This window comes from Hypoxylon fragiforme (assembly GCF_022984875.1).
Source record: "Hypoxylon fragiforme strain CBS 206.31 chromosome Unknown GGS25scaffold_2, whole genome shotgun sequence".
Classification (NCBI taxonomy): domain Eukaryota; kingdom Fungi; phylum Ascomycota; class Sordariomycetes; order Xylariales; family Hypoxylaceae; genus Hypoxylon; species Hypoxylon fragiforme.
This window is the reverse complement of record NW_026054757.1, coordinates 370,412-396,045: the sequence shown is the minus strand read 5'-3', so window position 1 is coordinate 396,045 and position 25,634 is coordinate 370,412. Positions and strand designations below refer to the sequence as shown.

The 25,634-nt window shown below is 47.3% G+C and overlaps 8 protein-coding genes across 8 annotated transcripts; 2 read left to right on the top strand and 6 right to left on the bottom strand.

Annotated features, from left to right (window-relative positions):
* Positions 1 to 76: 76 nt before the first annotated feature.
* On the bottom strand, positions 77 to 3,671 carry GGS25DRAFT_528800 (phosphatidylinositol 3; the record flags this gene model as incomplete). Its single annotated transcript, XM_049265223.1, has 5 exons — positions 3,274 to 3,671; positions 3,029 to 3,215; positions 445 to 2,962; positions 180 to 384; positions 77 to 116 (listed from the first exon to the last, which is right to left on the bottom strand). Exons 1-5 carry the CDS (start codon positions 3,351 to 3,353, stop codon positions 77 to 79), a joined length of 3,030 nt encoding a protein of 1,009 aa, XP_049119649.1. The 5' UTR covers positions 3,354 to 3,671.
* Positions 3,672 to 4,465: 794 nt separating this feature from the next.
* On the bottom strand, positions 4,466 to 6,343 carry GGS25DRAFT_104994 (uncharacterized protein). Its single transcript, XM_049255995.1, has 3 exons — positions 6,342 to 6,343; positions 6,247 to 6,275; positions 4,466 to 5,906 (listed from the first exon to the last, which is right to left on the bottom strand). Exon 3 carries the CDS (start codon positions 5,656 to 5,658, stop codon positions 4,645 to 4,647), a length of 1,014 nt encoding a protein of 337 aa, XP_049119648.1. The 5' UTR covers positions 5,659 to 5,906; positions 6,247 to 6,275; positions 6,342 to 6,343; the 3' UTR covers positions 4,466 to 4,644.
* A 1,557-nt stretch (positions 6,344 to 7,900) lies between these two features.
* Positions 7,901 to 9,560, bottom strand: GGS25DRAFT_104947 (alpha/beta-hydrolase). The gene is made up of 4 exons (XM_049255994.1): positions 9,292 to 9,560; positions 8,952 to 9,202; positions 8,778 to 8,850; positions 7,901 to 8,719 (listed from the first exon to the last, which is right to left on the bottom strand). Exons 1-4 carry the CDS (start codon positions 9,416 to 9,418, stop codon positions 7,971 to 7,973), a joined length of 1,200 nt encoding a protein of 399 aa, XP_049119647.1. The 5' UTR covers positions 9,419 to 9,560; the 3' UTR covers positions 7,901 to 7,970.
* Positions 9,561 to 9,847: 287 nt separating this feature from the next.
* Positions 9,848 to 12,336, bottom strand: GGS25DRAFT_473698 (actin-like ATPase domain-containing protein). Its single transcript, XM_049259564.1, has 3 exons — positions 12,018 to 12,336; positions 11,489 to 11,934; positions 9,848 to 11,433 (listed from the first exon to the last, which is right to left on the bottom strand). Exons 1-3 carry the CDS (start codon positions 12,070 to 12,072, stop codon positions 10,222 to 10,224), a joined length of 1,713 nt encoding a protein of 570 aa, XP_049119646.1. The 5' UTR covers positions 12,073 to 12,336; the 3' UTR covers positions 9,848 to 10,221.
* Positions 12,337 to 12,389: 53 nt separating this feature from the next.
* GGS25DRAFT_473696 (cation efflux family-domain-containing protein) lies at positions 12,390 to 14,922 on the bottom strand. Its single transcript, XM_049259563.1, has 2 exons — positions 13,736 to 14,922; positions 12,390 to 13,661 (listed from the first exon to the last, which is right to left on the bottom strand). Exons 1-2 carry the CDS (start codon positions 14,655 to 14,657, stop codon positions 13,051 to 13,053), a joined length of 1,533 nt encoding a protein of 510 aa, XP_049119645.1. The 5' UTR covers positions 14,658 to 14,922; the 3' UTR covers positions 12,390 to 13,050.
* A 369-nt stretch (positions 14,923 to 15,291) lies between these two features.
* Positions 15,292 to 16,756, top strand: GGS25DRAFT_104902 (DHS-like NAD/FAD-binding domain-containing protein). The gene has a single exon (XM_049255993.1). The coding sequence runs from the start codon at positions 15,523 to 15,525 to the stop codon at positions 16,726 to 16,728; it is 1,206 nt and encodes a 401-aa protein (XP_049119644.1). The 5' UTR covers positions 15,292 to 15,522; the 3' UTR covers positions 16,729 to 16,756.
* Positions 16,757 to 16,783: 27 nt separating this feature from the next.
* GGS25DRAFT_517775 (uncharacterized protein) lies at positions 16,784 to 17,431 on the bottom strand (the record flags this gene model as incomplete). The annotated part of the gene is made up of 2 exons (XM_049263432.1): positions 16,784 to 17,287; positions 17,348 to 17,431. The coding sequence occupies 2 exons, from the start codon at positions 17,429 to 17,431 to the stop codon at positions 16,784 to 16,786; spliced, it is 588 nt and encodes a 195-aa protein (XP_049119643.1).
* Positions 17,432 to 17,856: 425 nt separating this feature from the next.
* Positions 17,857 to 24,861, top strand: GGS25DRAFT_473693 (peptidase family C50-domain-containing protein). Its single transcript, XM_049259562.1, has one exon. It carries the CDS (start codon positions 18,114 to 18,116, stop codon positions 24,510 to 24,512), a length of 6,399 nt encoding a protein of 2,132 aa, XP_049119642.1. The 5' UTR covers positions 17,857 to 18,113; the 3' UTR covers positions 24,513 to 24,861.
* Positions 24,862 to 25,634: the final 773 nt, after the last annotated feature.

Here is a 25,634-nt window from a genome sequence, read left to right as displayed (position 1 = left end):
ACGCCGCCCAAATGCCATGATGCTATCAACTCCCCCAAGCCTTGACAAACAGACCTCCTCCTCTTCTGGGAGCCTACTAATATATACCCTGCGTGCGGTACTGAAAAGTGTCATAACTGCGTAGCTAACATTAGCCCCCTAAATTCTGAATCATACGAAAGGGAGAAGACCAAACTTACAGTCGTGTATAGTAACTACCCAGGGACTTTGCCACGAGATCAGTCTCCACGAAATTCTCGGCTTCTTCGGCACTTAGATGTAACTGAAAACGTTGTCGCAGTGTGGCAGTGGCCTGCGTTACCCCGGCCGCGAAACACGGCATCTTCGAATCGCGTCCCATCATGCTGACTAAATCGACAATGTTGTCTGCCGAGCGACGTAAAGCTGCGAAATGTTAGAAACTACTATACCGCATAAATCGTCCTCGGATAGGCACAATCTCACCCTGGAAAGCTTGCTTGCATAGCGTCTTAAAATCATCAAAATCTGGAGACTCGACTCCACCCAGCACGTCCACATACTCCCAAGTCAGCTTGAAGGGAGCTGCTTCGAATCCAACCGAACCAGGAGAGTTAGAGAGCATGAACCCGAAATCAATGTGGATAATATGCCCCTCGTTGTCAATGAGCACATTGCCATTGTGCCGGTCCTTTAACTGTAATATATATGAAATCATACTATACGCCGCAAGAGATCGTTTAAAAGCATCCACTGCTGCTCGGTAAGGCTCGCTTGTTGGCTTGCCAAATGTTTTGACCCAGTGGTCCTTGAGTGTTGCGAAGCGACGGCGAGGGTTCACTCCGGATTCGATCGACGCCAAAGTCAGGCTCCGTTTCAGCGAGTGTAGAGAAACGCCATTGGTAATGGTTTCAATAAGACCCGAGGACTCTCCGGTAACTAGAATTCGCATGAGCTTCACCCATACGGGGACACCAGCATCTACCCAAATCCTGTGGCAGACTTGGATCAGTTGACAAGCAAAGGCCTCTTGTCGAAGGTCAGCCCCAGTCTTGACGATGACACTGACCAAATCCCAATTCTTCATCCACCCATATGGTGACGTTTTGCGTATACGTTCCTTCTTCATGTGCCACGCCTCACCAAACACCGCCGCGCTGGGATCGTCGCGGTCGCCTTTCCTCTGAACACCCCCAGTCATTGCGTCATTCTCCATCCGAGCAGCACCAGCGTTGGAATTGCTCGCCGGATCAAGGTCTTCTTCTAAGTCAGCACCTTCAGGAGCTGGAATTGCCGCGGATGCTGCAGATGCTGCGGATACCGCAGAAGCCGTGTCAGCTTTGGCCATAATCAAGTCGAAAGTGGGGCCATGGCCGTCGTCGAGATCAAAGCTTTGTTCCTCCAGGCTTTGCATGCTTGCGATGATTTTCGATCTGATAGCCGCAACCTCCTGGCGTGGCCTCTTGCCACTTGTTGCATCAAGCTGAGCCAACATTTGAGAAGCCGTCCGCATATGTGTTGCTAGAGCCGAGAAGTCAGGCTGCTCACCAGATGTATTCCGTTGGTTAGGCATCGTCTTTCTCTTATGCGGGCCTGGACTGCTGGACCTAGATGTCGACGCTACCGAAGCGCGCGGAGTCAAATCGGGCAGCGGCGGTGGACTTCCTATGCCATTGGTTAGACTCTTGTGATGGCCATGTTGCTTTTTCCCATTCCGTTTGCTGAAAAATTCGTCGTGATCAAATGGCTTGAGCATTGGTGAAGTTCCTAAATCTCCCGAAGTTGGCTCGAAGACACTGTCAATTTTCTCCACGATTTGTTCGGACACCCGGTCGGTAGCATTCGTTCTTTGCGCATCCGATAAATCGAAGAGCCGCTTGCGAGTACCTTGCTCAGCCACAAGATTACTGAGTAGCCTCTGATTCTCCCCCGAGCTAGGATCAAAGGTGAAGTCGTCGCGAAGGATTTCCACCATGAGCAAATATGGTACCTTTTCAGCACTGTTCAGGACAGTTGCTTCGGCGGGGTTGACTCTGACGATGCGATGGTGACGACTCTTTGCGGGCGAACCATCTACTAAGGTTGGAGGACATATAATAGGTATATCCAACTCTGTCGGCAAGTCTCTAGCAATGAGCGCAAGCTCGGCACGTAAAGCACTAAGACGAGCCGGCTTCGGCACTATTACTAGTCGATTAGATATATCTTCGAGCGCAGCTAGAAATGCTGTTTGACAATGAAAGTAGTTCTGCCGTAGTAACCTCGCCTTCTGGGCCTGAGTCATCTCCGCCAAGCTTGCAAGCGTTTTGATGTGATGGGAGTGCCTGCGTGAGATTGTATCGGCTGGACGTGGTAGACCAGCAGAGAGCGGAGTTCCGGGCCGTGTAATAACCCTCGGCGATCTTACCTCGGGAAGAGGAAGAGACGATGAGCTCAGACGAGCCTCCAACAACTTGCCGTCGATATAGCCCGGCTTTCGTGGTTCGGCTGGAGCATCCGGGCCAGACTCAGAAGTCACAGGCACATGTGTAATAGGACGCGGTGACTTCTTTGGCGAGGAGATGATCTGTTTCGAGTCGGGTACGCTTCCAACTCGGGCCAGCTCGCGGGGTCGTCGGGATCTTGTTGTGCTTCCAGTAACAGTTTGACTCCTGGCTACCTTTGACATATGACTTACTTGGCTCGTCTGGCCTGTCTGGCTTGTCTGGCTCGTCTGACTTGCTTCCGATATGACGTCGCCGGATGGGTGCGATTTGCGTGCTTGCGCAACGGCCAAGGGCCCGGCCCATTGTGGCAGACTTGGCAGACCGATGCTGGCTAAAACAAAACTGGCAAGTACTGTGACAGGTAGTATGTTTTCTGTTATCCGCTCGTGTCTCGCTGTATCTGAATGGCCAAATACGATATGCTGTACTTTATTGTAAACTCTCCGGCAGGTCTGGAAGGCCTGCGACTGGGGCGTGGAAGCAAGATCGCGTAGGTAAGTTTGGAAAAGCCAAAACGTCTAGAGCTATACTCAGTAATAATTCTTCAGGGTATAATTTATTCGATGTGGGATGTGGATGCGGACCAGTAGAGCAGCAGTGACCGATTCCTCGCAAAGATCCAACAGAAACTCCTCCAATGCCATAGACTCGTTGTCGACGCTCAGTATAAGGTGGCATAATTGGGGTAGAAAGAACTCGATGTCCTCGTAGGGGAATTGGCGGAGCTTGGAGCACAGAACATAGTGGATTCCGACATGGTCTGCATATCGTCTATGGAACTCTGGGTCAAAATACTGCTAATCGCAAAAATATGGGAGGAATTGCCTACGATAGGTATGAAACGGAGAGAAAGGGGTTCTGGTTGAAGACATCACTCTCGATAAAACGTTGGAGTAGATCCCACGACATAGCGAGCTTGCTTTTTGTGTAGGAAAAGAAATCATGAGGCCCCGATCCCGACGCCTCAGCTATGTTCTACATCAAATAACTGGATCGAATGGGGAAGAGGTGTCATGGCTGTCTAACGCAGCAAAAAGAAAAAAACGTCGAGGGTTGAAAGATAAAAAAAAAAGGTGAAGGGTAAAAAGTGAACGTGTCGAAAGTGGTTTGTCTCCGAAGATTTGCGGGTTGGTGTCGGCGCGCATCTACTAGGTACACGCAGGTATTCATTTGCCATCTGATCTCAATACTACATAGTACCTACCTACCTTACCTACTCTTACCTACTTTTGACCACTTATATCTTTACAGGGTAAATGTGTCGCTAAATGATCCCCTTGTCAGGTACATCTAGTGCATATATACTACTAGGTAGTAGGTACCTCCATAGTAATGAATATGTAATTCCCATTCCCATAGTATATGTAGCGCACGGCAGCTAATAACTTTCCCTCCATACTATGTAGCTAGCACCAAACTTACAGGGCTTGAAATCATCTGATTGGCTTGTTTTCATTATCAACACATGTAATTAACGCAATTGCTATTCTAATTCATGCATTTCTCCCCTATAAAGCACTAGAAGTACTGATAATGGGTCAAATGGTACTTGGAAGCTTAAATGTAAGGCAAGGAACACATGTGTAAGCCTTGATTCGATGCTAGACTGGTGCCGAATTTACCGAGGGCTGTCAACCTTTTTGATCTTTTTATGACTACTAGTTAACTATGCATTGACTCTAGTAGCTTACGTACCCTAGGTATGTATTCACATACAAGGACCTTGCAAATGAGGCAGATGAAGCAGATGAAGCAGATTAGCGGCGACAATGCTATATACTTCAAACTCCTTTTCTCTCATCATGTCATTTCTAATAAAGCTAGCATGTAATGAGAACGGCATTGAAAGGGAGAAAAGGATCACATGGTGAGCATTGCTTGTCAACAATGATCAGAAAATCAGTCGATATACGTTGCCTCAGTGGCGACCACGTAGAGGCCACACTCAAGGCCGAGATGAACTAGTCGTACAACTACCATACAGAACACTACGACTCCTTTCAATTCTTCATAGGCGCCTTTCCATCATAGCGTAGGGTAATTTCCCTGAACCTCCAACGCCAGTATATGCTCCCCCCCTTTGGGTGTTAACGCCAGCGGCCTAAATCATTCATCATGACTCATCACCGTCATTTTACCCGTACAAAAAGAAGTGTAGTTAGGTAGGTGAACGTAGAAGATATTATGGTATAGACAACATTTATGCCGGTACTTTCTTCTTACGGCCACCTCGACTCTTCTTCTTGACTTCACCTACATCGGCCTCCTCGTCACTATCGCTCTCGGCCTTGGGTCTGCCACTACTCTTTCCACACTCTTTCTCTTCGCCCACCTTGGCAACAATGTCTTGTAGGAAGTCCCATTCGTTAGCTGAGTCAATTGCCTGCTTCAACATGGGCGCCGTGATCCGCTTGGAGCTTCTCTCCTTGGCCACCTCGGCGCTCTTACGGACGAGCTGCACCATGAAGAGTTCTAATGCTTTGCCAACCGCGATGGGTGTTTGCTGGGCAACCTTTCCTACCTCCTCGTCGGCCTGCATTATGCGCTTGATGCGCGCCGTGGGAAACTTCGTCTTAACCGGTGAAGGCTCGACCTCATCCTGCTTGGCAGCTGGTGCAATCTTTCGGGGCGGCATCGCTTTTTGGGGACCCGAAAGGGAAACTTGTTCGTTGCTGGGAGGCGAGCGAGGTTTAGGAGGAAAAGGCTGTGACTGTGCCAGCGCTCGTTTTTGTGCTTCTGCTTGTGCTTGTGCGTGTAATTGAGTTTGGTATGGAATCGGAATAGACTCGGGAAAAGACGATTGAAAGGACGTTGGGGCGGTCGGGGCTTGTAATGTATAAGGAGGTTGGTTGTGATGAATCAATTGTGTTCCTTGTTGGGAACGGTTGTATTGTTCGTATTGTTCTTCGTATGGGCCACTGCTTCCACCGCCTTGGTGCAGAAAGGTGTTGAAAGCGGTGTTGCTGTTGTTACCGAATGCAGGAGCACTGGTAGGTTGTGCAGATGGCAGTGAAAGCGGTCGATATTGGCTGTGGTGGGGCTGTGGCTGGTTGTATCTTAAAGGAGTGTTGGGTCCAGCTCCAACCCCGAGTCCAGCTTGAAAGGGATAACCACTTGCAGTGTTGGTGGCCTGGGGAATGTCGGAAGTTGTGCTGGAATAGAAAGATGAGAGGTCGGGCGACTTTGGCGCATAAGAGCTTTCTTGAGTGGACATGGTCTCAGAAATTCCCTTACAAGATGTAAAATTCGCAGCGGCGGAAAAACTGGGGAGCTTGATAATGGCGGGGCAGCTCTTTCCTTTTTTTCTTTTTTTTTTCTTCTTCTTTTTTGAGACCCTCTTAGCGCAGTGCAACCCTTGCTTCTTTTTTTTTCTTTTTTCTTTCTTTCTTCAATGTTTCTCTTTTTTTTTCAAGTGTGGCCAAATGAATTGAACAGATTGACCTTTTTGTGGCTGGTAAATACCTACCTAAAAGGTTACTGGACGAAGGTTGCAAGGTTCTGTGTTGCTAAAGACAAGGGCGAACTCTTCTCATTTCTATGCGTCGTGACCTCAAAGGAACCAATGACCAGTTTGAATAAGTTGAACCACTTAAAGGTACCTACGGTACAATAGGGTACGGCAGGTAGGGGGTAGGGAGTTAAGACTAATGCAGGAGGTAACACCCAATGATCAAACGCATATGGTGACGATGACGCAGTATTGAGTTGTAAGTGGAAATGCAGGCAGGTACGACAGCCAGTCACTTTTGATACCCCCGACAATATCTGAGTCAGGTGGATAACCTAGTACAAGGGTACGTACTCGATAATTGAGTTCCCAAGGCTCAAGTGCTGCGACTTTTTTGTTAAATTGATTATATCGATTAGGATATGTAGATGTATGTGGTAGCTACCTACATGTAGACACTGTATGTTATGCAGGACTGGAATCTGGTAGTAACAGTGAAGATAAAAACATCAACCAATTTTAGATTATAGAATTAATAGGTATGTAAGGTTCAGTCTAGAACAACGGTTTTGATTTGAACGTTGTGGTCGGTCAATGTCGAACGCGCCAAGAGAAAGTCGTTGACGAATAGGGAATATGAGATGCAGAAGTCTCGCAACTTCTCAGCTTCAATTCTTAAACTGCCGGGCGGTGAAGGTGGGGTGAAAATGCGTGAGTTGTTGTTTTGTATTTAGCTTGGGAACGCGTTGAATGGTTGGTGGGTGGGAAGGAGCATCGGGTCACTTTTGAACCAGTTTAGCGGGTTCAGAACTCTGCACCCAAACGCAGCACGGGCAGCGAAAGGACGCCTGTTTTATATCCGCAACGGGCCACCAAAACACATAAAATCAAATCAGGGGTCCTAGGTACTAGGTAGTAATCGTGATTAGCACCGCCACAGTACTTAAAAGAAAAGGATACGCTACTTAAGTTTATGTACTACAGTGACCAACTATGCACATACATGATTGTACACATATGTACTTAGCAGCAGTTTCAACCTGTATAATACATAGTTATATGCATGCAAATTTTGATTAAGATTTACATATGTACTAAACCCCTACCTACCTTTTTTTTTCCCTCACATCCAGATTTATATTGGTGTGCATTAGTTATATATATGTAGCCAGTACAGACTGGTACGCGAATGGCACACCTTTATTAGCACTGAAGGTAGGTATTTATATGTATTCAGTACTAGGTAGGCACTACATATAGTACGTAGAATGTAGCACTACATAGGCATTATGTAAGTTAATGTAACCCTTCCTTCGATATTATGTATGTATCTATCTCGATCTAATTATTTTACATTTGTTACTCCATAGTTAACTCTCCATTGAATCCATAGATTTCATACTTCACCTCCACGTTCATCACATAATTTCCTAAGACCACAGGACTGGCAACTTATGCAAGTCATTCTCGATGATCCTCTCACGAATCGATTTGGCAGGTGTCCACACTGAATACCAAAAGTAGCACACACATAACGACATAACGTTGTCGTGCATAACCCAAATATTCAAATGTCTAATCATGCAGATTGCAGCTGCATATGTATCCTTGTGCCATCAAGGGCTAAGGGCTTTCAGCTTCGTAGCCTACAGCATCGTGTGTTGCTACCTAATCCAACAAGGTGAATGACTCTTTCTCAGCCTCACTTTCTTATGAATCATTGGAGAAATGATGTTATGGTCTTTTCTTACCCTTCACTTCCATGATCCACTCTTACATCCATATTCATATTCGAGGGTTTCCTTGGCCAATGCATACTCCTACCGCCCTCCCAGCCTACCAGCCTACCAGCCTACCAGTGTACTTACCTTGGCGTATCATGAATGATGATAATTATGCAAAGAGCTTTTTCGGAGACCCAAACAACTATCCAAGTTAAGAAGCCGAGTGTCCACACTCTATGGTTCCTTTTCTACGGTAGGGTCTGTGATGGTGTTACTTGATCTAATCTGACATGACACATCGAGTGGCTATTTGCTTTCTGCCATGAGCTATACTATACAAACATCAGTTATGATCTAACGAACATTATCTCTAATCTCCTCTACTAGGGACTTTAATCCTTTTTGCCTATCGGCTAGAGAGCTGCTGAGAAATAGGCATGCCACTGGCCAAGCATGTATTCCTCCTTTCTCTTCCCTACTATGAACTTTGATGTCATTGTCCTCGAAGAATTTGACCAGGCTTTTAACTTCGGGTGCAAACACCTCTTCGGCGCCATAAGCTACAAATATACCTTTTGAAGGCGTTGCGTTCTTCCACCATGAAACGTCCCTGCATTTGCCCGGCGACAGCAATGGATCATGGACGGAAACACACCCGCCAGCGTACTGATGGGCGTACTGATGCAGGTTGCCGGCGTCCAAATAGTCGCTCGTAGTATTCTGATGCTTGTCGGAAACCAAGGTTACCCAAGGGGAGATCAACACCACCATTCCGGGCTTTGCTAAACGCCTGGCTCCGGTGCTGTCCATTTTTTCCAAATGGCGACTCATGTTAGCAAGATGGAGCAGCAAACTGAGGACTATCGTGGCCCCTGCTGAATCTCCACTGACGCAAATCCGGCTGGGATCCCTTACTGCCGTGAGCACATGTTCGTAGCCAGCAATTGCTTCCTCAAGTTGTGTTGGAAAGCAGCCGTCGGGAACCAATGTATAATCCAAGGCAAACACTGCCGGATTCTGGTAGCCGCTGTCGCTCAGAAGACTCAGCCACGTAAGCAAGAACTCGAGGTAGAAGTATGCTGAGCCCATTGAAAAGCCCCCTCCTAATTTGTTGTTAGCCAATGCCCAATACATCTTCTAAATAGGGGAATGTCCACAAACCATGAGCATAGAATATGCAAATGTCGGGCTTAGCCAATGGATCCTTGATCATCCAAATTCCTTTGAAACGCTTCTGATGGGCTCAGGCTAAAGTTAGCATGTGTTCAATAGAATCATGAATTCCGTAGGTAGCTGCAGCTGTGGCTCTACGAAGGACATTGATGGATCTCATACATCATTGTACTCGTGCCAGTGCACGGGTGATCTCAGATAACCATGACGCAGCATTCGGAACCGTAGAAACGGCAATGCTACTGGCCTCGAAAAGAACACCCTTCCGACCCTAGGTGGTATGTTTGCGAAGGCATACCGAACGCAGCGAATGACAAAGTCTTCGAATGGTGAGGCTTTTTGTATGAACGGAGACTGCTTTTCATATCTGACAAGGTAACGCTCGCGGAGGAAAGTAAACGGCAGTTTAATTACTAAAGTTGTATTCAAATCAGTTACATCTTCTTTTTATACAGATGGCCCAGAGTCTTTTCAACCCATATATACTCCAGTGCAGACTTACACAGAAAGGGAAGACATTGTAGAACCACAAGGACGGTATCAATTATCCCGACATGTATTATCAACTGCGGTGCCAGAAATGCACAGAATACCAGGCAATCCAGGTAAGAAACTGGACCCAAGATCATCTTGACGACGGACAAATGCCACAGCCCACAACCCGCAAGCGCATTGGTGGCGTGTATGTAGATGCAGGCTAGCTATAACATATATGTATAATATCGCCTCACAACAAAAGGCAAAAAAGAAGAAGAAAGAGAGCTTTCTGGCGATATGTTGTTGTCTAAACAATAAGCATTCCAAACCAAGCGACCTTAAATTTCACATGCGCGTCTCCTGAGCAATGGATGACAGTGAGACTTCTGGGCTAGACAGATCGCTTACCTAGGTTAGTTTATCTAGGTATGTAAGTGCTAAGATGTCGCCGCACGCGCGCCATGTATGTAAGGTAGGTAGGTACAGATCTTGCATGGTCTGCGGCTTGATGACGTGGAGGGTTTAACTAGAACTGTGCCACACTTATTCGTAAGTAATAGATAAGCAGATCTTCATATTCCTGTCGATTAACCTCCTAAAGCTCCTATACATACATACACACACACCTACATGTAGATAGAGTCTGGTAGACTCTTCAAGACCACGCCTAAATAGCTAGCCCATCCGCTAAACCTGGCACATCTAGATTTTCATGAAGGATATATGCAGGACACTGTAGATAGTAGTTCACCAGCCATGAGCTAGCACCGGTAGGTTGAATGCCTTATGACGATCTTGCCATCTCTAGTTCATTCATCTCCGTACCTATGTAGTATGTAGTATGTAATAGGCACTCTAAAGATCTACCTCTCTTAGGCTTAGGTCCTCTACTTACGCTCTACTCTCTATTTCCATCGCTCAATCTCAAATCTTGAGTCTAAATGTCAAACCTCCTTTAATTATGAGCAACCTTCAAAATCTTCTCCTCCAACTCCTCAAACGCACCAAGCACCCTGCCGTATTTCTGGAATGTGCCGTCACGATACCCGTCGTCGACCTTCTGGATCTCGTCCTCCTCCTTCCAGCGCTTGCCGATGAGGTCGTCGAAGCTCTCGTCAGCGTCGTGACGCTCAAGCGCCCAGAGCGCCTTGTATGCGCCTCCAAGGGCGCATGCATTACCGCCGACGTCGAGCCTATATACGCCATCGGCGCCGCCCAGTACGTCGCCAAACACCCGCGCGATCGCCGGATTCAGCGATCCACCACCCACGAGGTAGATACGGCGTGGTTGTGCCGGTAGTTCGGGTCGCTTCGGTGGGTGGCTTACCAACTTCTGCGATCGCAGCCTCATCGACAGCGCTTGTGATTCCACAATAACGCGGGCGTCGGGCTCCGCGCCCCAATCACCCGACTCTTTCAGGTCTGAGCCGTCCGCGCTCTCGCACGTGTATCGCCAAGTACCAGCCTTGATGTTAGGCACGATCTCGGGGAGCGGGAAATACAAGCCCAATTTAGCCCTATCACCGTCTTTCCGTATATCTAGGGGTGGGGTTTCAAGGACCTGCTTGTTGAAAGACCCCCAGGGGTCAGCGCCGGCGGGTTTGGGCAACTTGTCGCGGACTTTCTCACGAGCGAGGCCGCCATTCTTGTAGCACAGCATGAACATGAAGTGGCCCTTGGTGGTGGGGTGGTTCATGAAATGATACGACGGGTCGGGCTTGTAGCTGGGTGTGTTCATGAGGAACGTACTGGAGGTGCCGAGCGAGACGATGGCATCGAGCGGCCTCAGAGGCAAAGATAGAATCGTTGCCGGGTTGTCACCTGTGAAGGGCGCAACCTGACACTCAGGGCTGAACCCGAATCGCTGCACAAAATACGAGGAGATACCACCCAAGCTACCACCGCCGTCCAGTGGTACGTCGCCTAACTTCTTGCGCAGCTCAGTCACACCCTCCTTAGTCGCCGTCAACTCCAGGAGTGTCTCATTCCACTTCTCGCCAGCGATATCCCATAGATTCATGCCAGTCACGTCACTTATGTCTATGGGCGCAATGGCCCCGAGGAAGAGAGAGGCTAGGAAGGAGGAGGCCAGAGAGATACGAGCGGTTTTGTTGTAGACCTCGGGACGCCGTCTTCGCATTCGTAATATCTGCGTACCTGTAAAACGCTATTCTTTCTTCGTTAGGTATGTATTAGTGACTGGAAGCGATAGCTAAACTTACATGATGGGCAGAGCTCCCAGTAGCATCAGCCAATGCCTGCTTGGAGCCTAGGTGAGTATCAAAGTGGTCGCATTCGGTCTGCGTGCTGTGGTCTTGCCAATTCGGCGCAAACTCGTAGGCGAAGGCATTGGATAGTTGGTCGAGTAAAGGCTTTCCACTGTCAAGACTCTTTAGGGATGATTCGGCATGTTCACTCCAATAGACACTCGAATGCTGCTGACCAGAACCGCTAATGCCTCTAATGCGGTCCATAGGACATCCCTTCTCCTTCAAACGTGTTAGGACAAGATCCACGGACTCAACCCACATGGCCACAGGCGCGTAGACTTCGCCTTCATCTTCGTTTGTCTGTACACCCTTTTTGATATGATACTTGGCAGCAAAGTCGGCATCGAAGTCGACTTTAGCTTCGGAGATGACCTTGAGGTCAGAGGCGATTACAATCGCTATTAGCAAATAGTTAGAAGGCCCTTATCGGTTTTATATATGATATTATAAGACAACTTGAACTGAGTAATAGTTGACTTGCCCTTTAACTGCTGAGTTGAGAGATCAAACCCGAGATATAATGGCCCAGGACTCATTTTGTATCTATGTTTTCCTTTTTTCCTTTTTTCCTTTTTTCTTTTTTAATATAAGCCAACGCTTGAATAAGCAAAATCAAGGCAAGGTGAGATGAGATATCTTGTTCTAGTATTTTTCTTCAGGAATAATTTCTACAGGAATAATATTTCCAAAGTAAAACTCGTATAAAATTATCGCACCACTTATTGATGTTAGATTTCTCTAATACGGTAAGTAATACCCTATGTAGGTATGTATTGTATTGTACCTACCCTACTAAATAGTAAAGGTAGGTAGTAACACCCACTACAACACGAGGTGACCAAGATCTCGGTATGGCGGGGCAAATATCAATTTAGGCTAAAACGCCATGAGCTCTAATTATGGAAAGTGATAGACCCTTGTATGTACTACAGTGTATGTACTACAGTTACATACATGGAGTATCTACATATGTATGTATCGAATGAATCACCTCCGAAGTCGCACGACATTTACATGTATATGTAGATATATACTGTAGGGGTGCTTCCAGAAAATATCTGCATTGCTCGAATTATCATCCATCAGGACTGCTGGATACTTCAGTGGCAACCAGAACTTAGAAGTGCTTGGTCATCGACAACATCTACCTCCTCAAAGCCTTCGCCGTTGCCAATTAGAGAAGGAAGCCCCTATTCTTACATTATCCTCCAGTCTCTTCTCCGCATTTGCCATGCAACTCCATTCATATAAAGTGCCACCCGTAAACAAGGGTCAAAGTGCAAGATTCTTCCGCATGCCAACCGTCCAGAAAATGCAAATGCAATGTAATGGCATGGCATGGCATGACATGACAAGCCATGGTACATCCAAGCTCTATCAAGAGAGCACCCTTCTTCGTTCAAAGTTACAATCGCCATTTTGGTATCAATCCTGGGCAAACCGTCCAAGGTGCCCAGTTCAAGCTAACGCCCTAACGCCAGAAAACGTATTTCTCATCATCCTTCCATCCTTCACTACTTCGACTTGTGCTGATTTCCGTTTCCATTGCCGTTATGGTTGTGTTCTTCCTCAGGCTCGGGACTTGAGCGAGGACTAACGCTTGCCGGAATGAATTCGTCAAATTTGGAAACAGAAATGTTCTTCGGTAGGAAACGGACGCGCACTCTACGAACGCCACGGACCTTGTTACCGACCTGAGTTCGGATTCTTTCTTCGGCGTTGCTGGTCTCCTCCACGGTCCAGGCATTGGGAACAGCCACCTCCAAGTCGACGAGATAGTTCTGGCCTGACTTGACACCTGTGACGTCGCGGAGCTCTACCTCATGCCCATCTACAATGTCGGTAAAGACCTTCTGTGTATGCTTCTTGATTGAAAGCTTGACTTCGTCGTCGATGCTTCGGTCTGCTAGCTCGAAGAGTGCGGAAACAGTATTCTCGGCACCAGCTTTTACTACCATCAACGATATGAGTAGACCACCGACAGGATCTAACCATGCTGCATTTTCCACAAGATTGGCACCCAAGATGGCTGCTAGGGTCACGATTCCGGTGAGACTATCGACTCGATGGTGGATCGCATTTGAAGCAAGTACAGAGGACTTGCGGTCACGAGCGACTTTCATAGCTGTGAGAAAGTTAGTTAGTAAATGTGCTAATGATACCTAGTACGTTGCCACAGAAAGAATGGTAAAAACTTACTTGCATGGTACAGCCATTCCTTGATGGCGACGGTACCAGCAGCTAACCATGCAGCGTGTATACTGGGAACTCCATCAGCGCCATGGTCATGTCCATGGCTATGCGCGTGTGCCATCAAATCTGCCGCAGAGGTGGGATCTAGGAGGAAATGGCCGTAGAGGGTCAAAAGACTCCCATAGCCCATCCAAAGGCCACCAAAAAGAAGCATGCTCGAAACACCCAAGGATCCTAAGCTTTCGATCTTTCCGAAGCCAGTGGGAAACTTGTCGGATGGTGGCTTAAGACTCCAGGAAATGGTAGCCAATGTCAGTATGTCAGATGCAAGATCTGTTAGACTGTGAATGGCATCGGCCACCATTGCTTTCGAATTGAATAGATAACCACCAATGCCTTTCGCGATTGCCATGCCGAGATTGGAAAATAGGCCAATGCGGGTAATACGAACACCGGCGTCGTTCTTGTTCTGGGAGGTGAGATAGACATTGTCGTGGTGATGACCATGGCCATGCTTATGTCCACTATGGCTACGCGTTTGTGTAAGAGTTGCCATGATGGGTAGAATACGACAGAATCGACGATCGGTGGAAACAGAAGATATAAGAGGAATGTGAAAATTTGAATGGTGCACGGGAAACAATTGGTTATGTGAAAGAGAATGACTTGAATAACAAGAAGATTGAAAAAGGCGACGTTGAGGTTGTGGTGTTAAGTATTGTAACCGTGTCCAATTAGGCATACTATATTGTTGCTTCCGACGGGTAATCAGACCTGAGCCTGAGACTGCGCCTGCGCCTGTGCTACCGAGTGTAGGGACTGTAGTAGTCACTGTAGGGAGTGTAGGCGTAAGCTTTGCGCTACTAGCTGTCACAGCCAGGCGCAGGCCACCTCGGCCCCAGCCTAGTCGAGTTTGTGGAAACAACATCTGTATGGGTTATGGAACTTATGGGTACAACTTTGGGTACAACTTGCTCCAAATGGTAAGATGAGGTAATGTAAAAAGAATAAATAAAGAATGCAAGGGGAGGGGTGCCGGAGTGCGACTATGTTGGGCAATGAGACGCGCGTAAATAAAACCCCCCCAAAACCATCAAGTTAGACGAAGAAGAAAAAAAGGTGTAATTAACATGAATGTCGCATGTCGCATGTTGTAGATGTTGTAGTTAGTAGTTTTTTTTTTTTGTTTTTTTTGGTGATGCGTGTGCGTCTTGCGACGACATCGGATGGGGCGGGCGGTGCAAAAAAAGGTGCCAAAATCCCAATTAGGCCAATCAGATTTCATTTAATTCGATTTTTTTTTTTGTTCGGCCAAAAAAAAGATCCTAGCCCATAGTTGCGTCAGCCTCCATCGGAATGTACTATTTTGGAACTATGAGCGCCCCACCATGCAAGTTCTCAGGGGAACCCAGGAGGGGATTCTCTAACAAGCCTAACTTAGTTTAGCTGGTATTTCCATAGATGCTAGATACGGCATACCTAGTACTAGGCTAGTAGTATTATCAATACTAACCTTTAGGTAGGTACATACAATGTCATACATGTATGTACCGCAGGTAAAACACTAGGTGATGACTTCACTCTATTAACATTGAACTTAATAACCTAATCTCATTGAAAATGATGCTTCAGTTTCATACATCGTAAATTATTCAGAATATTTATTACTTAACCTTATTATCGATCTACATATATCTATATATCTATATATCTATATATCTATATATCTATATATCTACATATCTACATATATACGCAAATAAAAACTAGATATCCGTTACAAATCCTTCCAAATGCGCAAGTCTTACATGCGAATTCCATATACCGATGTATTAGCATCTCCTACCACCATCCCCAGAACGGCAACATCGATATCAGGTGCTGTTACCGCTCTCCAGGAATTCTTCCAAGCCCCTCTAGCAAATGCATCGCCTCCCACGGTAGTTCTAACTGGAGCGGGCATATCCGTGGCTAGTGGTCTTGCGGATTACCGGGGGCCTCAGGGTACCTACAGAGTGAACAAGACCTATCGGCCCATCTACTACCATGAGTTCCTCCAGAACCACGAGGCTAGAAAGCGTTACTGGGCTAGAAGTTTTCTTGGTTGGACAACGCTCCTCAATGCAAAACCCAATGCCGGCCACTACGCAATAAAACAATTAGGTGACATGGGACTAGTTCAGAATGTGATTACGCAAAATGTGGATTCTTTCCATTCAAAGGCTCATCCCCTGCTCCCCACGATCGAGCTACATGGCTACTTGAGATCATGCGTATGCATATCATGTCACGAAGAACTGCCCCGACACACCTTTCAAAACGAGCTAGCCCGGCTGAACCCTGCCTGGGCAGCCTTCCTCCAGGAGATTCTAGCCTCTGGTGCTTTGGACACTGAGAATCCAGACGAAAGACGAGAAAAGGGATTAAGAACAAATCCTGATGGCGATGTAGATCTCCCAGACGCCCCTTACACAACATTTCGCTATCCACCCTGCCCAAAATGTCTCGTGGCTCCGCCCCTCATGACAGATGGGAGCCGAGCGAGAGTCGAAGCCGATGCTGATGGTGCATTGTTGTCAACAAGCACTGGTGGTGTGCTAAAGCCAGCTGTTGTAATGTTCGGGGAAAACATCCGGCCTTCTATCAAAATCGCTGCAGAACAGATTTTGGAGAATGCGGGGAGCCTGCTGGTATTGGGAACTTCACTTGCCACCTATTCTGCCTGGCGACTGGCCAAGAAGGCCAAAGATCGAGGCATTCCCATCGCGATCGTTAACCTTGGTGGCGTTAGGGGTGAAGAGACTTTCTTTGCCGACCTTGATCCATCCCAGAGAGGGAATCAAGGACTTAGAGTAGAGTTGTCCACTGATGAATTACTACCGGCTCTTGTAGAGCAATTACGGCAGACATCAAACCTAAAGGCATCTGCGAAGAATCCCGATCCTGTCCCTAGTACCGAGCGACATGGCGCTTTAGGGTTTAAGGACCTGATGTCGTAATAGTGTAATCGTGTCGAGCGGTGCCTAGTATATATACAGCAATAAAGTTCATGAACTAGAAGAAATTTGAATAATTTCCAGTCTTTGGTCGTTGTGGCGCTGTACTTTCAGGATTGGCGGCCTCTTTAGACTTTTTGGCTTCTCTAGCTTCTACCTTTACTGTAGTTGGTGCTGACTGTTTTGCCTTGTCGGTATCCTTCGTGTTCTTCAGAATGTCATCGCGCTCGATCTCCCTTAACACGTCTTCCCAAGCTAACTCTTTTTCTACGTCGCCGGTACCAAGAGCCTTTTCAACATCCACCTCTTCACCTCTTTGTAGTTTCTCTACAACCTCACGTAGCAAACCAACGCGGACTTCGGAGCGTCTCATAAAGTTATCGAATTCTTTCTTCATGGCAATCATCTGGATAGACATGGACCCAATGAAGAGGAAAATGACGATGAAAAATGTCGCCGGGTTCCACTCCTTCGATTTTGGCTTTCTTGGCACACCCCAGTTTACAGTTTGTCCTGAGCGTCGGCGGAATGGCTTTGGTATCATACTCTTCCAAAATGACGGCTGCATGATTGTCGGCATTGAGCTCACACGCCGTGGGAGTTGATGACAGCTGGCACATACTGGCCGCAAAGCCACTGGCCGCAAAGCCACTGGCCGAGTAATGACTGTAAAATTCACAGCTCTGCGCCAGAATAACTTGTCCATGTTGAGGTGGTTAGTACTGGCCTTGAGTAGGTATGTGAAAAGTGAAGAAGGAGCGTGAAGATTGATGCTAACAAGATGGTCTAGTTTATCTAAATTTATGAAAACTACAGAAGCGTTTAAGTACCTAACCTAGGTACGTACCGCTAACCATTGGCAGCACTGCGATTCAAGTTGTCATCTGCTTACCCCAACTGACATTGAACTATCTCGATGATGCGCGGTATCGATAACGAACTTTGCTAGTACGTTTATAGATTAGCCGAATAGCACAGACTACTGCTAGCTACGGCATAGTACACCGTTACTAGTAACTAACTGTTGCGCCGTAAACCGTTGCGCCGTTGTCCGGACAACCATATTTTTTTTCTATTTTGGGTTAATCTATTTTCACAATTAGCACAATCTTTAGTCTTTGCATGGGTTCACGCTCTGCATTGTCACCCACCTACCACTCAACGATACACACCTTTTGCACTGTTTAATATTCAAGTTTGCACGATAGACCTGTCTTCTACATTCTTTTAGAAGCACTTAAAAATAATTGCCATTACATTGCCCTGCCTCTTATAGCAACAAATTGCTTCGATAGCTTTAGCTTGTTACCTGCTGCTTTTCTCTTCCTACTAACGACGACATGAATGGAAATTAACACATAGGACATTTTTCGTATATCTCTCTCTACATGGATCCCATAAACGTTCGTGTCGATGCCGTCCGTGACGCGGTCGCATCAATATCAACATGCACACCTGCAATATCAGCTACCGTGAAGGAGCTTCTACAAAATCTCGATATAGAACCCGATTCCTCCAATGCGACATCCAAATCTCGGTCCACTAAGGCATCTCGGCCACCAAGCAGAGTAAACACTGCGCCGGGAGCGCAACGCATCAAGGACAATGGAGGATCGTTAACGGCAAGGGAGAGGGCAGTATTAGCTACTCAGATCATCACAGCAACTCTCAAGGCCCTAGGAGAGGCCGGAAAGGTTGCCTCAAGTACGAGCTCAGACATACGAGATCCATCCAAGAATGATTTGGCTAAAATAGTAGCTCGGAAAGCCATCCAACGATCGACCTCAGCTCCCATGAAGCCATTACAACCCCGCTCCTTGAATCGAACCTCGACGTCGCCTGCTGTTCCCAAGATACCTCAGTCTCCTACATCAATAGCCTCATCGACAGGTTGCTTGTCAACAATCGAATGTGCGCGAGCAGCCTTTGCTGCATTGAGGGCCTTACAAGCATCTAAAATCGTTCAGCTTCCTGAATTACAATTAGAATCTGGACTATCCTCTTTTGTCGCCAAGCTAATAGGGCTGGATATGTTTGAACAGGCGGCAAAGGAGCTTAGAATATTAAAACAGCGCCTAGAACGTATGATTCATGGAGATAATTTCATGGAGACAACAACACGCAAACGAACGGATTCGAACGCGACGTCAAGGACACTCTCCGAGCTATTGGATTTTCCCAAGGTCACTAGCTCAGGCCCTCTTCTTGGTTTGATCATTTCGTCGCAAATTCACGCTCTTCGGGTTATACATGGCTTAAAGAAATCGTCACACCTCGAAAGCATTCTGCCTTTCTTACGCGAAAGTCATCTCTCGTCACCTATGAACTTGCTTCTCATGTCTCTCAAAGACGAAAATCCAGATCAGACGAAATGTGCCCGACAACTAGAGAATTTATCCCAAATCCTACTTTCCTTACCACCGAGCATATCTCCCAAAGACGATGAATTTGCTGTGGAGCCGAGATTATCTCCAAGCCCGGCAGTAGCATTAGAGATACAAGCTCTGGGCCTAACGATACGGCTAGTATCGTGGAGTGTGTCTGGCCATCGCGGAGATGTAGACAAGGATGTCTTGTTTCCTCTCTCTAAATGCCTCGCTGCCTTCACCCGTAGAGCATCCCCTGGCCACTTCGATACCGCATTTTCAGCCTTTTCACAAGTGTGGAAACGAGTAGAAAAATTGGGCCTCAGACCACAGGAATCGTCGAAGTCTCCATTGGCGGCGATATACCAGGTGCTTGCTACGACATCACGGGACTCTGGTAATGTCAATGAAGCAAAGAAATGGCTGGCTAAACTGAAATCCCTGGTCAACCCAAGCGAGGACTCTGCTGCAAGATGTCTGGCTGTGACCGCCCAACTATTGGCACTTTCTCTCAAAGAATCAACTCAAGTCAATGAGGGTCTCTTAAGGGAAGTCTCAGAAGGTCTACGAGGGCCACTTGGAGGCACGAGTGCGGAGATGGATGACCTTCTAGACAGTGTCTGCCTTCTAAGAAAGTCTGTCATGAGCCTGATCACCGGGAAGCAGGATAAGTCTGGCAAAGTCTCACATGATATTCGACAGCTTCTCGAAACTTTTGTCTTCCAACTGCCACGCTTTTCCTCTAGATGGTTGGGCAAGCCACCGACCTCGGCTAATACAACGAAGGAATTACTTAGCTTCGATCAACGACGAGGATTATTGAAAACATACTTGCCTCACATTCTAGACTCGGCCTTGATGCTTGCAAAGTTGCTTTTGGACCAAGACCGGCTTGCATGGGAAATGTTGGATCCTACACTTCAGGATAGTCTGGCCATTCTAGAGGTTATTGGGAATTTAAGTCAGCCAGGAGCCAAGGCTAATTCGTCTCCCTTATACCATGTGAAGATCTCGCATTTTTACTATCAACAACACCTTGTCTTACGGAAGTCTCCGTCTAAGGCTATGGAAAGTACCTCTCTAAAGGCACTTCGGAAATCCATTGAAAGCGTCAAATCCCGATCAGAAGCTGAACAAGTTCGAGCCCAATTATTAGTTAAATGGGAGCGGTTTGCTGATCTGTGTGGGGCTTCTGGTAGGCTGGACGATGCCATTGACGCCCTTCGATCTATAAGGGACCATCTCGTTCGACAAGAAATTGTATCGACAATTACGGCAAAACTAGCAACAGAGCCTTGGTGGTCTGCGTGGCAACAATGTCCTAATGCCGAATTGCTATCACGAACAGTGTGTAATCTTTCCAAGCTTGATCGAAAGCACAATGACTGGACCTGGCTGCTTGTTGGGTCGGACAAGGCCACTGCCCTTGAGCATGATCTCTATACTATTATATCCAAGGACAATAGGTACCGCAGCGAATCAGACTTGTCAAGCCCTCCGATCAAGACATTGTTACAATTCTACTCTGCTGATAAATTCCCAATCCGCCGACTCAGGACTCTTTTGCAGGTTCTTACGATCAACATGGGCTCCCTGGATGGACTTGACGATATGCGAACCGAGGTAGAGGCTGTTTTGAAAGTAACGAGAGAAGAGGCATTGGCGAATGACTCTGGCCTGGCACGCTATATACCACATCTGCAAGCGTTAGCAGCCTGTGTATTTGGACTAGTTGATTCAAATATAGGTACGCGGCAGGTGAAGACAGCTATCTCCAGTTGGAAATCTATGGTCTCAAAATGTCAATCAGCTGAACAGTTATCCTTCTACATCGATAACACCTCTCAGCTGCTCGCAAATCTCCAATCCCTCGTCGACTTTGCTCGAATCAAAGGTCTTGATGCACTGCAAATAGACATCCTCGAGCTCTGTCAAAGTATCTCCAAGCTTTCGACAGATTGCAGCCCCGAGTTGCTAATAACTCAGAGCCTTGCCCTTTGTCGACAACACCTGAGCCACGGCTGGTCATCCAAGGCTGAACAACTACTGAATGACAATTATGAGCTTATATCCCAGCCGCGAATTACTAAAGACCTAGCTATAAGATTCTACCTATCTGCTGCTGAGTACCATTTATCCCTGGGAGCTCTCGACAAAGCAGAACAGCATTTGTGTAATGCTCAACATGCCGAATCAGCATTGGCTTCTGAGCCAGGGGCAAAGAGAACCAAAAGCTCGAAGAGAATGATAACGACCGCCCATGCATATTCAATCTCTTCAAGCCTCGCGCTTGAACGTGGGGACTGCTATCACGCTCTGCGATTTGCGAGGATAGCTGTCAGGAAACTGTTCCATGACTGGACTAGGCTTGAAAAAACGAGATCCGTCGCTCAGGATACTTCAATGGAGGATTCTTCGCAAACTGAAGCATCGGACAAAGATACAAGCTTGAATGGTTCTTTCATCAACAAGGCCGAATTTCTCCAAGCGAGTACTGGGCCAGAATTTTGGGCTCTAGCCTATCCTCTATTCCGATTCCTCCTTCAACTATCGACAGCTTATGCGCACGTTGGAATGTACCAGGAAACACTATATTACGCTGAACAAGCGCAGAAAGTGGCAAAGAGCATGGGTTCAGCGGCATATGTGTCTCGATCTCTTACTTGGCTAGCACAGGTATGGCTCATGGCTGGAAAATTGGAAAAAGCAATGGAGTTGGCAGCTGAGGCCAACCCTATAGCCTATGGTCTAGAGCCCACCTACGAAAATGCCAAGGTGTTATGCCTTTTAAGTTCTGTCTATGGAGAGATTAAAGACCCAGAAGCACAAGAGAAGCTGATAGAAAAAGCTGAATATATGCTCAAGATTTTGAATAGTGATCAAAGCACAAGCGACTGGATCACGGAGGATCTAGAATCAGGCATGGCAGAACTTGCTATCGAAGAAAAGCCAGTGGTCAAAACTACAGGGCGCCGTACAGCTACTAAAATACCCAGAGTTGTGAGCAAGGCCAAGAAGGTCACAAAGGTCACAAAGGTCACAAAGGCGGCGTCAAGAAAGCCAACAACAAAAAAGTCACCGACGAAGATTACTCCTCCAACAGAGATTACTACAACTCAACACAACCCTGAGGATACTCAGCTGTCTTTCCTACGTGCTTCAATACTCCAGCACCAATCAAATCGGCTTCTTGGCGAGAACGATTGGGCTTCAGCTGTAACTACTCTCCGAACCGCTTATGAACTTTGCAAGTTGCCTACAGATGTGTCACAAGCTTGTTTTCTGATGGGAGTAGCCTTGATAGGTCAGGGCTTAGATCAAATGGGACAAGATGCTGTGTTTTCTGTCATTCAAGATTCAACACTTTCCTTCCCTTCAGTAGCGGGATCTCTTAAGGAGAGGACTGCATCTAATAGGTTATCTTTGACAAAAGCCTCGGCTCCTCGAAAAGGTCGTGCCCCTTCCAAAAAGGCACAGGACAATACGCGATCGTTCGTTGAAAAGCTACGTGAAGCACAGGGGCATTTGCTCACGGCACACTCTATTGCAAGTCTCAATGGTGACGGGTATCTGGTTCATCGGATTGCGACAGTACTCCAGAATGTCGTTATCCTCCTGTCTAATACGAATTCACTAAAGCCAGCTGCCACTCATCCTGCCCATGCTACTTGTTCAGTGGAACTTGCCCGCAATCTAACCTGGCGCCGCGAACGAAAGACGCTTCATTTGGAAGCTGCTAAAGAGTTGAAATTGGACTGGCCCATACCTACTGACAGTGCTGAGGCCAGACGTAGCAGTCTTGGGTTCTCACTTGACATGGACCGCTTTCAGAGTGACTACATCGACATCATCCCCAAGTCTTGGAATGTTATCTCGGTGTCATTGAGTGATAGTGAACATGATCTTTGCATCACGAAGCTACAGCGGAATCAAAATCCTTTTGGCATTCGACTTCCGCTCGAGCGAGCAAGTTCCCGGGATGCGGACTCGGAAGTCTTCAGTTTCCGTCAAGGACGAACAGAGCTACTCGAGATTATCAAAGTGGCCAATCTCACCTGTCATAATGCACGAGATATGAGCAAGACAGGGGCAAAGTCTGCGTGGTGGGCAGAGCGGGAACAACTCGACGAACGCCTAAAGAATCTCATGGAGTGCATTGAGCAAACTTGGCTAGGAGGTTTCAGAGGTATACTCTCTCAGCATCAAAGACAGGCGGACCTATTTGCAGAGTTCGAGAATCGCTTCCAGGGCATCCTGGATAAGCACCTCTCTTCACGGCAGCAAGTCAATGGTCGAAAGACACAGGCAGCCCCTACCGGCAGAGTTAGCCTTGATCCTCGAATCTACGACTTGTTTATTGGCCTGGGCGACCCGAGTGGGCGAGGAGCCGACTTAGATGAGGCGCTAACAGATTTACTCTACTTCGTTATCGACATTTTGCAGTTCCACGGCGAGAGAAACGCATACGATGAGATTGACTTTGACGCCATGGCTGTAGAGACATGTGACGCTTTACGTTCCTACTACGTTGCAGTTAAGGGCCGCAAGGAGGCAGGTGAGGGCGTGCATACGATACTAGTCCTGGACAAATCTTTGCATGCATTCCCTTGGGAGTCTCTACCTTGCTTGCAAGGTCTAGCGACTTCGAGGGTTCCCTCTCTTGATTGTCTACGGAGGTTAATCTTGGAGTCCAAGTCAACTAGTCCGGAAACCACGGACGAAGATGACGACGAGCTTAACGGCTCGGCTCAGCGAGATGGTCACTATGCATCGATCAATTCAGGCACGTACATCCTGAACCCGGGCTCGGACCTCAAGAACACGCAAAACACCTTTGGTGATGCGCTTTCGAGTCTTCCGCTAGCGTGGGAGAGCGTCGAGATGCGGGAGCCGACCGAGGCCGAGTTTGAGAAAGCCCTCGCCGAAAAGGACCTACTACTGTACTTTGGGCATGGTAGTGGCGCGCAGTACATCCGTGGCCGCACGATCCGTAAGATGGATAAGTGCCGCGCGGCTGCATTGCTCATGGGCTGCAGCTCGGCCTCCCTCGCCGATGTAGGTCGGTTCGAGTGCCACGGCCCCGTTTGGAACTACATGCTTGCCGGGTGTCCGGCCGTTGTGGGCACACTCTGGGATGTAACGGATCGGGATATCGATCGCTTTGCCGGAAAGGTGTTCGAGGAGTGGGGGCTGATGCCTCGGGGCACGTTCGCGGAGGTGACGAGTGGAAAAGGGAAGAAGGCATCTAGGAGTAAAGGGAAGAAAGCGACGACAGCAGGTCAAGAAGGGGTAGTAGGTATGAGAGGACAGACGAGCCTCGTGGAGGCGGTCGCCAGTGCGCGGGATGCGTGTCGGTTCAGGTATCTGACGGCGGCCGCGGTTTGTGTGTATGGGATCCCGGTTTACATTCACAAATCGTGACTTGTCTGATTTTGCATCTTATATTGGGCATCAACGTGAAAGATGTAGAAGGTGTACATGGCCAACTGAGGCGGAGAGAGGATAGGAAGAACGGGGAAATAGGTAGAAGGGAGGTAAATAGGGTCTTACATACTCAACATCAATTTTTGCATGGCATGGCGCTCAGGAAAGGAAAGGTTGATAGACTAGGTAGAGAACTCTTCATGCCTCTGTTGCTGGCGTTGTTTGGGGTATGTAGTATGGGTGATAGGGGTTTGGTTGTCCCTCAGTACGGAGTTTATGCGTATCCAGCTGCATACGTACTTGTCTAATACGTACATATTTGCCTTGCATTTACTTTTGCTATCGCTTCATTATTATTGGCTACACCTGCGTGATATTGTGAGGACATATAGTTGGGGGCTCGTATGCATGTGTGGTATATCAAGAGTTGAAGCTTTATTACCACTACATCATTCTACATCAAAACTAGCACGAGGAGATAGGAGGCTTGCTTTGGGACACTTGGCAAGCAGGCTGTTGGTGTCTATGCCACTAGAAACGAAAGAAACGTCCGTTGGAATAGGCTCGCTCTATCATGGACATAGAAACATCGTGGAGTTTGAGATTTTCTTCTTAGAGGCAGTCATACCTAGCATGTGATGGCACATGTACTCCTTTTCTTTTCTCTCTTTCTTTTTTACAGAAAAAGCAAAAACATATCTGGTATCACAGAACGGTTCGAATAGGAACCCTTCAGATATGGGCTCCGGAGTGTCGCATGTATTTGTAGTCTCCAGGTCTGGGTCTCTTAGACTTGTTACCTAGCATTGGAGGCGAGCGGTGATTCTGCCTGGGTAGGTAGTTCAAGTACGGCCATTATGGGAAGGTTATCTTGAGAAGCGATACATATGTTTCGTCTCACACACTCTCTCTCTCTTTCTTCCCGTAAGAGAGATACAAGAAAAGGTATAGGTTAGGTGGGTATATAGAAGATAGAATGAGTCTTTTCAGTTGCCTAGCACCTAGGTCAGACACCTCAGTAGGCCCGAAGATGGGAAAGGAATCCGGATAGGAGATGAATCGACGAAAGATTCCTAAATAGGCCCATGGAGTAATGTTGATGTGTGACTCGATAGCTTA

Bases quoted from the DNA above. Each gene is read 5' to 3' on its own strand.
- GGS25DRAFT_104902 (XM_049255993.1), top strand. From the start codon at position 15,523: ATGCGCAAGTCTTACATGCGAATTCCATATACCGATGTATTAGCATCT.
- GGS25DRAFT_473693 (XM_049259562.1), top strand. From the start codon at position 18,114: ATGGATCCCATAAACGTTCGTGTCGATGCCGTCCGTGACGCGGTCGCA.
- GGS25DRAFT_473698 (XM_049259564.1), bottom strand. From the start codon at position 12,072: ATGAGTCCTGGGCCATTATATCTCGGGTTTGATCTCTCAACTCAGCAG. The intron at 11,935-12,017 runs GCAAGTCAACTA...ATTTGCTAATAG, and splicing joins CTCAACTCAGCAGTTAAAGG to CGATTGTAATCGCCTCTGAC. The intron at 11,434-11,488 runs GTAAGTTTAGCT...AAGAAAGAATAG, and splicing joins CTGGGAGCTCTGCCCATCAT to CGTTTTACAGGTACGCAGAT.
- GGS25DRAFT_104994 (XM_049255995.1), bottom strand. From the start codon at position 5,658: ATGTCCACTCAAGAAAGCTCTTATGCGCCAAAGTCGCCCGACCTCTCA.
- GGS25DRAFT_104947 (XM_049255994.1), bottom strand. From the start codon at position 9,418: ATGATCTTGGGTCCAGTTTCTTACCTGGATTGCCTGGTATTCTGTGCA. The intron at 8,851-8,951 runs GTATGAGATCCA...TGAGCCCATCAG, and splicing joins ACTGGCACGAGTACAATGAT to AAGCGTTTCAAAGGAATTTG. The intron at 8,720-8,777 runs GTTTGTGGACAT...ACAACAAATTAG, and splicing joins TTGCATATTCTATGCTCATG to GAGGGGGCTTTTCAATGGGC.
- GGS25DRAFT_473696 (XM_049259563.1), bottom strand. From the start codon at position 14,657: ATGTTGTTTCCACAAACTCGACTAGGCTGGGGCCGAGGTGGCCTGCGC. The intron at 13,662-13,735 runs GTAAGTTTTTAC...ACTTTCTCACAG, and splicing joins GGAATGGCTGTACCATGCAA to CTATGAAAGTCGCTCGTGAC.